This window comes from Notechis scutatus, chromosome 1 (genome assembly GCF_049901735.1).
Source record: "Notechis scutatus isolate UNSWTSFEM ecotype Mainland chromosome 1, rNotScu1.2, whole genome shotgun sequence".
NCBI lineage: Eukaryota > Metazoa > Chordata > Lepidosauria > Squamata > Elapidae > Notechis > Notechis scutatus.
The window spans coordinates 152,049,786-152,064,996 of NC_142009.1; the positions used below are offsets into that span (position 1 = coordinate 152,049,786).

A 15,211-nucleotide genomic window follows, 5' to 3' on the forward strand; every position below is an offset into this window, starting at 1 on the left:
TCCTTCCTTCATGTTAGTACTCAGAAGCCATGAGAAAGATTTTAGGATGAAATAAGAATGGTAAAGAAAAAATAAAATGGAACATCTTTTTTCAAGACACTATTGAAAATGAAATTGAGCAAACTGAACATTGCTGCAGGCACAAGTTTAGTGGAAACATTCAGATGAATTAAATGGGCCTTGCACTGTCAAATCTTCAGGGGACTGGGAAGGAATTGCGGTGGCTCCATTGTTGTTAACATCTGCCGCCATTTCTTAGTTTTTGTGATTTTTTTTTCCAATAGTAATCATTTTTTTATATCTTAACTGTTTTATAGACTTATTGTACACGACCAGAGTCACTTTTTCATAAGGTGGGCAGCCCTTATAAATCTTAATGAATAAATAATTAAAATATTCCCTCTCCTGATGTGAGGGTTAATTTCTTTAAGATAAGCTGGAGGTACTTGCATCTATTCCATTCCAATGTATGGCTAGGATGACTTAATTTCTGTTCATTTTGTGGAGAAATTATACCTAAGATACCTTGAAATCACAAACTGTTTTAATCTCCACTAAAATAAATTTCTACTATCACCAGTACACATACAACAAACACATTTTCTCACTATATTTAGTGAGAAAATATATATTCTCACTATATTCTTCATAGCCTGACAGTTTTCAGATGCACTGGAACTGAAAGCATGATGGCTGGTAATGATAGAAAATGCAATCTAAACACATTTGAAAAGCATCAGAGAAGACTGGATTGGACAAGTTCAGTACATGCATCTCATTAATGTATCATCGGTACAGCTGAACCTGCAATAAAATATGTAGAAGAGATCTGAAATGAGAAAAGGCAAAGAACTATCTAGGATAATACCTTGGTTGAGTTGTGTAGCCTCTGTGATTTGAATTCCATTTATAGAACATTGTGCTCCATCGAGCGGTATTAAATGAACCGTTCCATTGAAGTGTTCAAAAATGCAGTGCTCACTTTCCAAATCAAGACCATGAAGTACTAAACACAAAAACAGATTTGTAGTAACTATTACAATAGGATTTTTATTTTTCTAATCCTGAAGTTTTAATCTATTAACACTTATCCCATTAATTCTTAGATTTCATATTTTCTTTGCATTGCCTGTGTACAAAGAACGAATATTTAAAATAAGCAAGATAAGTAAACTGGTCTACAAAGAAGCAAAGAAATAGATCAAAATGTACACATTTTTAAAATAACAATTCAAACATGAAATAATTAGATATTAGTGGACACTGAAAATTATATTGTGTTAGACAGTCATATAGAGCAGGGGTCCCCAACCCCTGGGCCCCAGCCCACTACCAGGCCTTCAGACATTTGGAATCGGGCTGCAGAAGTGAGGGGAAAGCACACGCTCATCCCCACTTGTGTAAGCAGCAGGCAAGAGTGTGTGCACACACACTTCATTTGCATGAGAGGTGGATGTGCATGCCCACCACTCAGGGAGAACTATCCCCTCCCCGCCCCGGGGCAGTCTGTAAATCCAGAAATGCTGGGGAATTCTGATATAGAGAACCATGTATGATCTCAGTAATAATAAAATCATCAGCTTTACAGCTTCTTAAGTAATTTTGGGTTTTGTAACCTGTCCTATTTTGGAGATCTGTGCAGCTGTAACAATGATTAATTCCTGAGATATCATTAAGGCACTGGAAGTGGTCAAAGATAACTTGATCTTTGTTATGAATCCTAGGAAGAAATAAATTGTGCTAAGTATCATAATGTAAATATAGAGAGATTTGGTCCCATTAGCACGTAACATTGAATTCTTCAGAATTTGGGCTCGATTACAAAATGTATAACTCCTCCACCTAATAAGTGGTTAAGCATACTTGGAAGTCTTATCCATTCAGTTAAGCGGAAACAGCACTCTTATTCTTCTTCTAACATGACCAGCGGCTGCTCCTACTCCTTTAGTGTCTTCACTCTTTTTTAGAATCAGATGCTTCCCTTGTGGAATGGACAGAATGGTTCTTAAATGATACATCTGGAATGATGATTTTCAAATCAGTCTAGCCTGGTTTCAGACTCACAATTCATAGAATTTTCTCTGAAAGGTGTGTCCCAGCTTCGTACCTTTCTTTTACTGGGAGTCTTCAATTTATAATCATTTTTTCAGTAACTGTTCAAAGTTACAGTGATGCTGAATGAAGGAAGTTATGGGTGGTTCCTGAAGTTACACTCATTGCAACAACCCCCCCCCCGTCACATGATCAAAATGTGGGTGCTTTGCAGTCCACCTGCACTTACAACTGCAAGGGTGCTTTAATTCCCTCCAATCTTGTCCCTGTCTATGTCCTTTCGAACCCCTGCACTTTATATCCCCTGCTGCCCTAGCTGCCATTTGCCAACTTCTTACTTCTGTTGCTGACCAAGCATGTCCACCCTGGCCCCTTGCGAGGCCGTTGCTGGCCACACAAAGGATATCCTCCCCAGGTTGCACATGATAGTTTCCTCATGAGACTTGTGGAAGAGGGCCTCACAGGGCCGACAGCTACTTCACAAAGGGCCAGAGCGGGCATGCCTCATCAGCAGTGGGAGCATGAATTTGGCAAAGATCATCTGGTATAGCGGCATACAGGACAGCAGGAGTATCAGAGTACAGGGCAATGTGGGCAGCTGGGCTGAGGTGATTGGGGCTTTGTGGGTGGCTGCTTTGTGTCAGGCTGCTACACAGCTACTTTGTGCCACATTGCTGGGCAGTGCCTGTTTGCTGCATTGCCAGGTGGGTGTTTATTTCATACTGTTGGACTGTAGTGTCACTGATGAGAGTTTTCTGGAGAGCTGGGCTTCCTTGGTTGCTGTTTTATGCCATGTTGCTGTGAGTTCCTGGGGCAGCTGAAGTTTCATGCCGTGCTGCTGTGCTATGGCTCTGCGCTGCAGTTCAAGGGCTTCTTAAATCCAAAAAGCCATGACATACCAAGAATCCCAAGCAACAATGGCAAGCAACAAAGTTCTGGGGTTGTTTGCCACCTTTGATGCAGGACAGCCAAATGGCAGAGGGGTATGGGGGTGGTGGTGAATAAACAGTAGCAGGAGATGAAGGAGAAGCATTCCCTTACCTTGATAGAACCAAGGCTCGGGGCTGGAATAGACTAAGCTGAGAATGGCTTAAATTGGGATGGATCCTTGGCTAATGACCGATGGAATTCAGTTAACAATAGCAACAGGGATTGCTGTTACTAAGCAATGCAGTCACATATGGTGACTGCATCACTTAACAACATAAATCTGGTCTCAATTGTAGTCTTAAGTTGAGGGACTGCTTGAATCACAGTTCTAAAATGTAATCAGACCTGTGCTTCGGGCAAGTTGGAGGCATTGCCCTCTGTTGTTTTGTTTGGGTGTCTCTTTTCATTAGCATAGAAACCCACATGGGGGTGAGCAATATGCAACTTCTCTTCCCTTCTCTGGATGACTTCTACCCTGTTTCTCCAACAATACGGCCTCCCCCAATAGGAAGTCCCAGCATGTTTTATAGGCATGAAATGAAATTAAGCCCCTCCCCCTAAATTAAGGCCTATATTAAAACATGCAAAATGGGGGGGGAATGGGGGGGGGCTTGCCTTTAGGAAGTACTTTTGTTGCACACCTGAATATGGTGCTGCCTGCGTTGACCCCGATATGAAGTGCCCCACCAACGCCGAGGTCAACATCCAAGCTGTCGCCACCCGCCCACCTGCCTGAAGATGCCAGGGGGGGGGGAATTAAGTCACCCCCAAAAAAGACAGCCTAGCCATTTTTTCGGGGCTCAAAAAAAAATAAGACCCGGCCTTATTATATGAGAAACACGGTATGCAGTCTATGCTAAAGAAATTCCCTGGTAGAGAGTACAACTTCTATTCATTACTTCTTTTGCTCCAACCAAGATTTTGATATATTGCCTTTTGTGTGCATGTGTGTGTGTGTGTGTGTGTGTGTGTGTGTGTGTGTGTGTGTACCATGCATCTTTGAGTTTCAACATCTGTATTATTTTCCTCTTTAACTTTTAATTTTGAATATTATCTTTTTATAAATCTATATACACTTATGCAGGAACACAGAACAGAGAGACATATATATAAGGCTGGTTTAATTTGAGAGCTACAGAAGTATAACCAAAAATATAAATTTGCAAGAACAGAGACTTTTATTCATATGCAGTATTATGCTGAGAGCAACAGGGGGGGAATTCATAAAGTAGTAAAAAAAGGGCCAGGGATAAGAAGTTTATAATATAATGGCTTATTTCCAATATCATAAACCTTAGTAAAAATAATGCAGTGTTCTATTTACATCAATCATTCTTTCAAAAACCATAGGTATTATTTCTTCTGTAAGCATCCTACAATAGGCATCTGCTCATGGCAATGAATACGTTATGCATAGCCCTAATCCATGGATGGGAGAAATGAAGTGTGTGTGTGTCTTTGTGTGTGTGTGTGTGTGTGTGTGTGTGTTAGAATTCTAAAACTCCTTTCATGTTTATAAATTTAGAAATCATCCCTGCAACCAATAACTGTTGGAACAGCTATTAGATTAAAAGAGAGAGTACATTTACCAATATCTTGTTCTCTTGCAGCATCCTCTCTGCCAACATGTGTTTGGCCCTCCTAAAGAAGAAAAAAAATGACATGTTATAGTCGCTACAGGAAGTCTTTGACTGGATTTCTGGTCATAAATTGTTACATTTAAGCTGAGGCACCAATGTGACCGGAGCTGATTTTACAATATTTTTTTGAAGTAGTTGCTTAATGAATCACTGTCATTGTTCAGTAAATTTTGTGGCTGTTAAGAGAATGCCACAGTCGTTTCCAAACGGGGTTGTTTTTAATGAAAATCGGCAAAAAAGTGTTGCAAACTGTAGTCATGTGACCATGGGACACTGCAACCAATTGTAAAGATGAGCTGGCTTTCCTGAGTCAAGATTGTTACTACAGTAACTGTTTTTTTAGCTATTAGGAACCCTTTGGGTTGAAAAATATGAAACCATTGGGTGAGTTTCTTTTAAATCTTACAACCCTGGTCCATGGAATGGCACTGCTCCGGAGCATGTCAGAAACCAGGCCATGTAAATAAGCAAAGCCCCATCCGTGGGAAGCAGGCAGCACATGAGACCCTTCTCCCCCGATCCACAGAAAAACCTCTCTCCATGGAACCAGTCCCTGGTGCCCAAAAGGTTGGGGGCCACCGCCTTAGTGAAAGAAAGTTTAAATATAAGTTTAAGCACTTTAAAAAATTTGGGGTGGGAATTAACAGCAAAAGTTGATTAGAACTATGGTTTTGGAAAATGTCTACTATTGACCTCACCCATTTTCTAAGAGGTCTGTAGGGGGTGTGCATAAGCGTACCAAAACGTGCCTACCGTCCCTGTCCTATTGTTTCTTTTTTTTTAATTTGTATTCATTTCATGTATTTATAACCATGTTTATACTTATACCTGTTATCTAATAATTGCTTGATAAAATAAAATAAAATAAAATAAAATAATAAAATAAAATAAAATAATAAAATAAAATAAAATAATAAAATAAAATAAAATAAAATAAAAAAATAAAATAATAAAATAAAATAAAATAAAATAAAATAAAATAAAATAAAATAAAATAAAATAAAATAAAATAATAAAATAAAATAATAAAATAAAATAAAATAAAATAATAAAATAAAATAAAATAAAATAAAATAAAATAAAATAGCAAACAGACTAAGGGTCCGGATGGATTGGAAATAAGATTTTGGAATTAATTAATTAATTTTCTGCCAATATTTTTGTGCCTCTATACAAGACCACCACATATGGAAGAAAGTTCCCTCCTTTTTTTTACATTTCCAGCAATTCGGACTCATATTGGGGTGCATTTTTGCTAATCTCAAGGGGGGAAGGTGCCATCTGTAAAACATCTTATAGGCATTTTCCTTGTAGGCTGCCGATTTTGTGATTTTATTATTTCTACTCCAGACCTTCTCCCATTCTATTAAGGTGATACTACATCCTATATTCCTACTCCAGGCTATCATATTCCCTTTGACAATTTCTTCCTCTAATTCTGCCTCTAGTAGGTAATTATAAAATTTTGTTATATTTTTTAAGTTCTAGGTCATTATTTGAAGGGAATTAAGGATAAAGATTATTAAAAATAAAAGGAAGGAATATAAAATTGGCTTAATTGATCAGGATTAAAATAGATATGTTGGTATCCCTAGTATCTTTAATGGAGTTCTGCTGATCACAGGTGAAATGATGAGGCTTTATGGATCTGTTTATAGATAAAATATGGGATATGGAAAGAAGAGATTACCTATTGTATTTTAAGAAAAGTTACTAAAATTGTTTATATTGTTGATGAAGGGGAAAGTTATTTATATATTTTTTCTTTACTATACTGTTTTTTTTTCTTTTCTAATTTCTTTTTCTGTACTTTATATCATTTTTTAACCTTTTTTTACTTTGTATGAATTTTTTTTATCACTGTAATAACTTTTAATAAAATTATCATGAAAAAGAACTACCTATATTTCACTACTATGTTGAAAGATGATGGAGTACATATGAAGAGTTATGTTGCTCAAGCTACAAAGGAAAATTATAGCAATAATTCTCTTATCCTTTTACTTTCTCTTTTTTTTCAAAAAGTTTTTTATTTTTTAATCTTTTACATCTTTTAGTGAACAGTGTGATTCCAGGTTTTTACATTTCCATACAAACATGACCATAATTACGTATCTATCTCAAACATTCAGTTTCTTATCATATCATTGCATTTTTCCATTTTCTATAAATTTTCAAAAATATTCTTATATTTTTTGCATTTATTTTATCCAATTTTAATTCTTATCTTAACTTATTCTGTTTTTCTTTCATTATACTCTTATCTTCTTTATATAATATCTTAAAATTCTTTATTTCTTATTCTATATTCACTGTATTCTTATACTTTTATCTGTCATTTGCAATTTCATCACATATTCTTATTTCATTATGCAATAAATTCCATCTTAGTAATAATAACATTCCAAACATTTCCCCCTTAATTACCTGTTTGAGTTCACCACTTTTTGTCTTATACATCATTCAATTTACTCCTCTTTAACTCATATTAAAAATTACCATAATATAATCATTTTTAGTTATCACCTAAATACTACTTATTGCATATACATTTTAGGTTAGATTCAACATGGTATTCTTTTCTTTATTCTAAAGCATTTATTTTTTACTAATACATTTATCTTTTCAGCTAAGTAAAGAAACTGGTATTTGTCTTTTTAGTACAATTCTCATAGTTCATTTTAACTATATTTTTAATTTCATTTAATGTAATTAACATTCTTATTATAATCCAATCTTTATATGTATCCCAGTTAATTTAACAATAATTCTTAGAAAATAATCAAATAAAAAAGTAAAAACATCAGTTCCAATCATTCCCTCTTTGCAATCTATATTCTTATACCTCTTCATATATTACCTTGTAGAATCCCCTTTCTTATTCTCAATTTACCCATTATCTCTAGTTCTTCTAGCCATATAGCTTCTTTTCATTTTTTCTTTTTCTTTTTGGCTTTCTATATCCCCTTCTTTTCTGGTTCTTTCCCTTATTCCTCTTTTCCTTTATTTTTTTTATTTTTTATTTCCCCCCTCCATTTCTGACTCCATTTTTTTTATCCCCCTACCTCTTTTGAACTTTCTCCTGTAATTCCCCTTTCTGCTGTTTCTATTTTCTTGATTTGACGTTCCTAACAATTACCTCTTTAATTGTCCCCTCAAACATCCAGGTTTGAATTTCCATGTTCCCCCCCACCCCGTTTCAATGTTTGTTGTGTCGTTTGTTCATTAAGGCTGGCCTCTTCTTTAATCAACTCCTCTCCTTCTGCTTCTCCTTGTCCGTCTTTGTTCTCCAACGGCGCCATTTCTAGCATTTGCAAAGCAGTACTTCACAATTCCACTTTTCCCCATATCATTTCCTTTATACTTCTTAAGTCCGATTTTATTTCCAGACAGTATTTTGCCATTTTTGTGCACCTCTTTTAATTTTAATTTTTTTACCTCTTTCTTCAGTGTTTAAATTCAGTCGTTATCCAGCAGTTAATTAATCCAGCTTCTAACCATCCACTTCTGTTAAATCCTATTTCGAGTTTCCAGGGTCAAAATAGTCAAATGTTCATATATTTTTGTTGTTAAATTCCTTCTGTTGAGTTTTAAATTTTCCTCAAAGTCACCTAGTATTCCCAGGATTCAGACTTCTTTCTTCTTCCTTCATAGTATAGTAAATTCACTTTTCAGGGTTTCTGTCTTATTGTTTCAAAGATCCTTTTACTTTGTATCAAGTTCCATAGAACCAAACTTTTTAAAAAAAGTCATTGAAAGTTTCCTTTACCATTAGGTGGCACTCTCTGTTATGTCCAAATTCCACTTTTTCTTTTCCACTTTCCTTTCCCTTTTAGAGCTTTTAAATTTGAAAAATCCAGTAAATCCAATTATTGTATTGTATTGTATTATTTTCTTTTGGCACATTCAAGTTCAGCTTTTAAGTATGCCTATTTAGTGCCAATTGTATAATTTAGTACAATCCAATTTACACAGATGTTTTCCTCTTTCAATTTACTTATTTTACTGTTCAAAACACTTTCACTTATCTCCTTTTTTTTTTTCCACTCCCTCTGGTCACCGCTTTTCCAGTCTTTTTTTTAAAAAAAATCTCTTTAAAGTTTTAAATCCGGAGTGCCTTGTATTCAGATATTGCACTTAATTTGCCTGGTCTCCACACTGTCCGCTTCTCCACCTCTCCTGCATGATCTTTGTCCCGGGTAGCTCTCCTTCTTCAGAGTGGCCATATTTAGCCACCGTTGCAGCCTGTCTTCTGGGGGAGTTTACCTAGCCAAGGAGGGGAGATGTGGCTCCCCTTGACCTGACAGGCGGTCTCCCCCTTCTTCCCCACCACTTCAAGGTGGTTCTAACCCCATTGGGAGCCCTCTAACAGGTATAACACAGATTGAAGCAGCGCACAATCGTGGTCTTCGGTCCATCCTCGAAGGAAACGCAACCGGAAATCTAATATCTCTTCCTATAGCTCCATGAACTGGAAAGAGGCTGCTCTCAATTCTAAATTAAAGAATTTACTGAATTTATTGTGAATGTTAGATTCAAAAATAACACTTTTTTATTGAACTTCAGGTTGCTAAAATCACAAAGCACACACTAACGTATCCTGTCTCTTCCTATACAAGCTTAAGATACATTTGCCAGGAACTGGAGGTCTTATTAGTTAGTGATGTATTGCTTTCCTCATGTTTCCCATGGCAGCTAGCAATATTTGTTACTTAATTTACTTAATACACACTTGATCTTAGCCAAAAGGCCGAGAAGTGATTACTTAATTTATTTAAATTCATTTTAAAACCATATGACTTCTAATATTATTAGAAATTATTATTTATTTCTACTTTTGTGCTTATCAAGGAAAGCAAATTAAATATTTTAAAGCATCAACAAGTCATAGTCAGAGTAAAATGAATTAAGAACAAATGAACAATTAAGAATGCTATTCATCTATCACTAATCCTCGGGGCAGATATAGGCAGTAGATGACTGATAAAAGCATATTAAACAAGTTAGACTATTCAATAATTGAATAGTGAATAGTGCAGAGAAGTAACAGATGTTTAGCTTCTTCAGACAATAAATTAGTACAAAAACACAGCTGTCTTTTTAGAAACTGGAAAGCAGATAAATATTGAATTACCTTCAAATGATACAAGATGATACCTGTGCTCAGAAGATCATCATCAATGCCTATTAAATGAGGCAGCTCAGAATCTAACACAACTCCAATACCTTCTTTCCGCAAAGCTAAAGTTTGCTCCTGTAAACGCAAACATGATAAAGCTTTCTTAAAAGACATTTTTGCATATTGATTCAATAGTTATATAATTTAACTGAGGGTAAAATCACCACAGTGTTAAAAGAAATATTGGAAATGACTATAATTACTACAAATAGTACAAACCATCAACATAAATCAGTTGAATGTTGATTTTAATTATTTAATAGAAAAGAAATGCAACTAACAAAATAGCATGACTTAACATGTAAGTATCAAAGTTTTGGTATTTAGATATTTAGGAGCAAAAAGACTGATAATTGGTTATTATCTGATAAATGACAAATTATCTGATAAATCTGACAAATCCCAAATCTGATAAAGACCGAAAAATGATTAATATCACCCTTCAATAATTTTTGAACTCATAATGTCTGACCTATGGCAATGAGTTCCATAGATCCATAAAAAAATAAAATTGTAGATCCTGGAAGTAATTTTAATTTGTACTTGGGGCTTCCATTGATACAGATGAACAGCATTCAGGTTTTTCATAAAACCTATTCACAATATATATTTGATGGTTATATTTTGTTCTATTAAAGTTTCTAAAAACTCTTCAATAAAACATACTGTAATAATCCAGTTTATTTGTTTAAAACATGGAGCTATACAGGAAAATGCCACAATGTTTTACTGATGTAAGTGCTAACTAAAATATGCTTACAGGTGGTAACCAAAATTTCATACATTGGAAAGAATTTTTTAGTCCATCCTTATCAAATACACTTCTCCAGTTTAAAGCTACAAAATTATTCTTCAGTACATAGACTAAGTTTAAACCAACAAGAAATATTCATGGACAGGCTTAGCTAATTTTGCAATCTTGCAGCTAAAACCTCCATACAATATTATGCTGACATGCAAAGATACATGATATAAAATTTACAGCAACCAAATCAAGTAACTAGCATTACTAGCATCAAAAAACGCCAAAAGAAAAGAACCAGCTGGATTTCATATGGAAGATATTTAATGTTAATCTACTTGTGTTTTAAAAAATGGAATTGAACATTAATGTTTCCTACAAGTTTCATGCCTCATTTTGTCTTAATTGGTATAAATTAGTTTCTCCATAAAAACAGACATTCTAGATATGCTGACTTACAATTCCCTTTTTCCTTCAACCAGCATGGTTGATTATTTATATAGAGTCAGTACATCTCTAGGTCTGAAAACCAATATAAATGAAAAAGCCTGTAACACCACTAAACACAGTTGATTGTGTTTTAAAATATTACATTACCTAGCAGAGCAACAAAAATTGAACGTGAGAACATACTCATCTATGGCTCAAATGCCACTTTCCCCCATCAAGACGGAGTCCATTGCTCCTGACAGATTAATTTCAGTCTGTCTAGCAACAGGCAATTTTGGGGAAACTTACCTATTATGGCTTGGCACTTGAGCAACTGCTCCTTCACTACAGAATACGCTTTATGACATTTTCTATTATGTCACAAAATGTTTTATGGTAATTGTATGTCATAAAATGCTTTATAACACTTGTTAAAGTTTTGGGGTTTATTCCATGGGAGTCGTGGATCGCAGACTTAAACACATTCTATATAAGTTAGCCCATTTGAGGTACCTTGGTGCAAAAGTTGTTGCCCTACAATGCAGTGTTTTGCCCAATAAAAGATTATACAGGACAGTTTTAGTAGTGTATAGATATATGGAGAATATCAATTTAGAAAAGGGTCAGTTCTGAATATGTGACTGAAGCATAAGTCAACTCACACATATGTAGAACGAAAGAATGAATACTGTATAAAGTATGAAGAGAATGAATGAGCTGAAGGAACAACTGAAGGAAAAATGGATGGATCAAGAAGAAGGGGAAATCTAAGTTATGCAGTTTATGATAACCCTAAAAACAAAGAAATGCCCATTTAAACAATATAGGCAATATATGAAGCAGCAGACATAGTGGAAGTAAGTACAGTTAAATAGGGGAAGTTATACTGTATTTAGTGTTGTTGATAGAGAACCTATTTTAACTAAGTTTCATTTTCTTTTTTTTCCCCATTTTTTTACTGTTTTTCTGAGATCTGCATATTGTTGTTTACTCTTTCATGGTAAAAATTGCAGAAAATGGACTATCTGATTTTTGCCAATCCATCACATCTCATGTAACAACCCCGAAGCTATTTTAAGAGAATGCAACTGTCTTGAAAGTATGGGATAAAGGATAGCTAGAATGGAGTAGAAATAAAGAAACAATGCAACTTGTTTTGCTCTAGTAAAATATTGAATGTTAATACATTACTACTAGGAATGACTCTTTGGGTACATATGTGAATTATATACTACCCCAGAAGAAGCCATGATATGCTAACATTTTCACACAGGAATAAATCTATTCATTTTCACTGACATGATGTTGAAATTATAAGTTATAGGAAAATTAATACAAAAATGAGAATGACCAGCTAAAGGTCAAAACAGTACAAAAATACACTCATGTTTTTCTCGAATAAAAAAATATCAGATGTTTTGCAGACAGATGAAATGGCCTTTGAAAACCAATCAGTTTGATTTTGTGTACCCCACCATAAAATAATTAATGCCTTGCTCTCTCAAATGTCATAGGTAATTGGCTTTGGTCAGACAGCTATGGATTTTGCTGATGTATTTTATATTTCCACAAATGTGTGAACTCTGCTTCCCAGTTAAGAACTTTGCTGATGTGTTTTATATTTCCACAAATGTGTGAAATCTGCTGGCTACTTAGAAATGTTTATTATGAGTATTTTTTTCTCCAAGCTTAATATACTCCTGTATTGAAGTAAAACAACTGCCTGATATAACACTACTGCATCTTTCACACAGTGTTCACAGTGGATCTGTAATATACTATATAGAGGTGGGGACAGAAGTCTAAAATAAACCCATCTTCTAATCCATCTTCTTGGGCTATCTTTTGGTGCATTTAATCCATCTTCTTATTACATAAAGCATTTCCATCATCAAATTAACTAGTACACACCCAGGAAAGCAACTAATAAATAAAATTCATACAACTTTGAAATGCCTTCTGACACATAATCAATATTAGAGTTTAATAATACTTAAGAAAAACGGCACATGTTTGTCTTCTGGACTGAACTTTACAACCCAACATACTTTGCCTGTATCCATCCTCACCCAAGGATGTTCTTCTAACTGCTAAACCTAGTGAACTCTAAAGTTCAAAAGAAAACAAAATCAGCATCAGTTTGCATCATGAAATATATATGCTATGTCTTATTTAGGCAGAAAACTTAAATGTCGCTCCTATGTTACATACCAGTAAATCCATGTTAGCTGTATTATACACTAAAGCAGGAGTGTCAAACTTGCGGCCAGCGGGCCAGATACATCACATGCTGGCCATGTTTGCCCCTGGTTTAGCAAAGGGGGAAAAAGTTGTGATATATCACGTGACAACGTGACATCGCGAGTTTGACACCCGTGCACTAAAGAAAGCTGGTCGAACTCAGTGAGATAAGTACCACACAGATGGTCTCTTTTGCAAAGATATATCCATTCTGTTTGTACTTTATATCTTAGATGAATGTAAAATTTCTTAGTGAAATCCTAAAAATGTCAATAGGTTTTATTATCATGACCAAAATAATTAGCAATAGGTCAAACTGTTAACTGTTTTGAATGAAAAGCTAAAATAAGTCCTCTAACATAAAAAATAGCTCACAAATACATGAGATTTTGGAAAATTTAAACAACATTTGAAAGAAAATAAGGCATTTCTCAAAAAGTACTCTGTGGTAGCAATTTATTTATCACCCACAGAAAATTGTTCCAAGGAATGAGTAATTTCCACGAGTCTCAATTTCCCATATGAAACAATCTTACGAACCCCAATGGGTTAGTACCAAACACAACAAACCTACAGATCTTGACAAATATCCTTTGTGCCAGTCACTCTACCTCATCCCAACTCAACTCACAGGGTTGTTCTTGTGGGGGAAATAGGAGGAAGAAGTGTTGGATATGTTCACTGCCTTGAGTTATTTGTAAAAATAAAAGACAGGATACAAATAAATAAAATAATAAAATAATAAATTATAATATCCTTTTCCATGTTGAATATAATTATGTACTATGATTCCTTTATCCTGTTCATATAAAACATGTCATACAATAAATCATGGAAGGACTTGTTATAGGGCTTGTTTTTAACCAGTCCTTCCAGTCATCCATTCAGGATTTAGATGTGTTAGTACCCCTTTTGTGTTCATCACATACTTAGAATACAGAATAACAGAGTTGGAAGGGAACTTGGATGTCTTCTAGTCCTTATCTTATCTTTTTATAGTTGAATAAAATTGATTTCAGTATTCTAAACTTTGGTCTGCTTTTCTTTTTTTGCCACTTCCTATTCCTTCTTACTAAAACTCTTCCTGTTCTTGCCACCTCCCAAGTCCCTAAAGTAAAGATCCAACTCCGTTACAGCAAAACATATATCTGAAGACCATCGGCCAATAGAAATGGCTCCGTGGCGAGGGGAGTGCATGTGGGCGCTCGCTGCGAGGGCGCTTCTACCGGCCAATAGATTTCCTCCCCCATGCACACACCCCACCTAGAGCGCCCCATGCGCACTCACCTCTCCACGATGCCGCTTCTATCGGCCGATAGAAGCAACTGGTGACTCTGCCTTCGGGGAGCTTCCATCAGCCGATAGAGGCAGCCTTGGGAGAGGTGAGCGCGCATGGGGAGCTCTAGGTTGGGGTGCGTGGGGGGAGGAAACTAAGTCACCCCTGAAAAGACATCCTAGCTGTTTTCTCGGGGCTCAAAAAAAAAAAAAAAAGATCCGGCCTTATTTTATGAGAAACACGGTAGAATGAATACCAGAGTGCATGTATTACATTCATTAAAAAATAAATTGAAAACATACAGGAGCAACATGGAGAACAGTAATCCAAATCCTGATGCAGCAGGTCTTCCAAAAATTAATATTTTACTATCTAGAGACTTTGGAATTTATTACACATTTTTAGAAATTAGCTTTTTATTCATATAATTACAGTACTATATTTAGAACAAAAGTATCAAGTCAGAACAAAAACAATGTATTTTTTTAAAAGAAAAGGAAACAATTCAAACACCATGTGATATATTAAAAAAGCGATGCTTAGAGACAAAAATATGTAATCCACATACTGCTGAGATTTCCTAGTTAGATTTTTCTTTCTCTCTATACTGTAAATAATGTTATCCTCATCAATCAAGAAAACCCATTAAAATTATGCTGCAAAATAAATAGGGAACGTGATGTTACACCACAAAGACTGTAAATAGCTTACCGTGAAAAACA

General features: G+C 35.1%; 1 protein-coding gene across 4 annotated transcripts in view; it reads right to left on the minus strand.

Annotated features, from left to right (window-relative positions):
* KIF16B (kinesin family member 16B) overlaps nt 1-15,211 on the minus strand; it is a 150,482-nt gene that overhangs the window by 93,210 nt on the left and 42,061 nt on the right. For all 4 annotated transcript variants that reach the window (XM_026668491.2, XM_026668490.2, XM_026668486.2 and 1 more), the window contains exons 13-15: nt 9,757-9,876; nt 4,572-4,623; nt 869-1,006 (exon numbers count right to left, since the gene is read on the minus strand). In XM_026668491.2, coding sequence (XP_026524276.1) covers nt 869-1,006; nt 4,572-4,623; nt 9,757-9,876 — 310 coding nt within the window. The remainder of the gene's footprint in view (nt 1-868; nt 1,007-4,571; nt 4,624-9,756; nt 9,877-15,211) is intronic.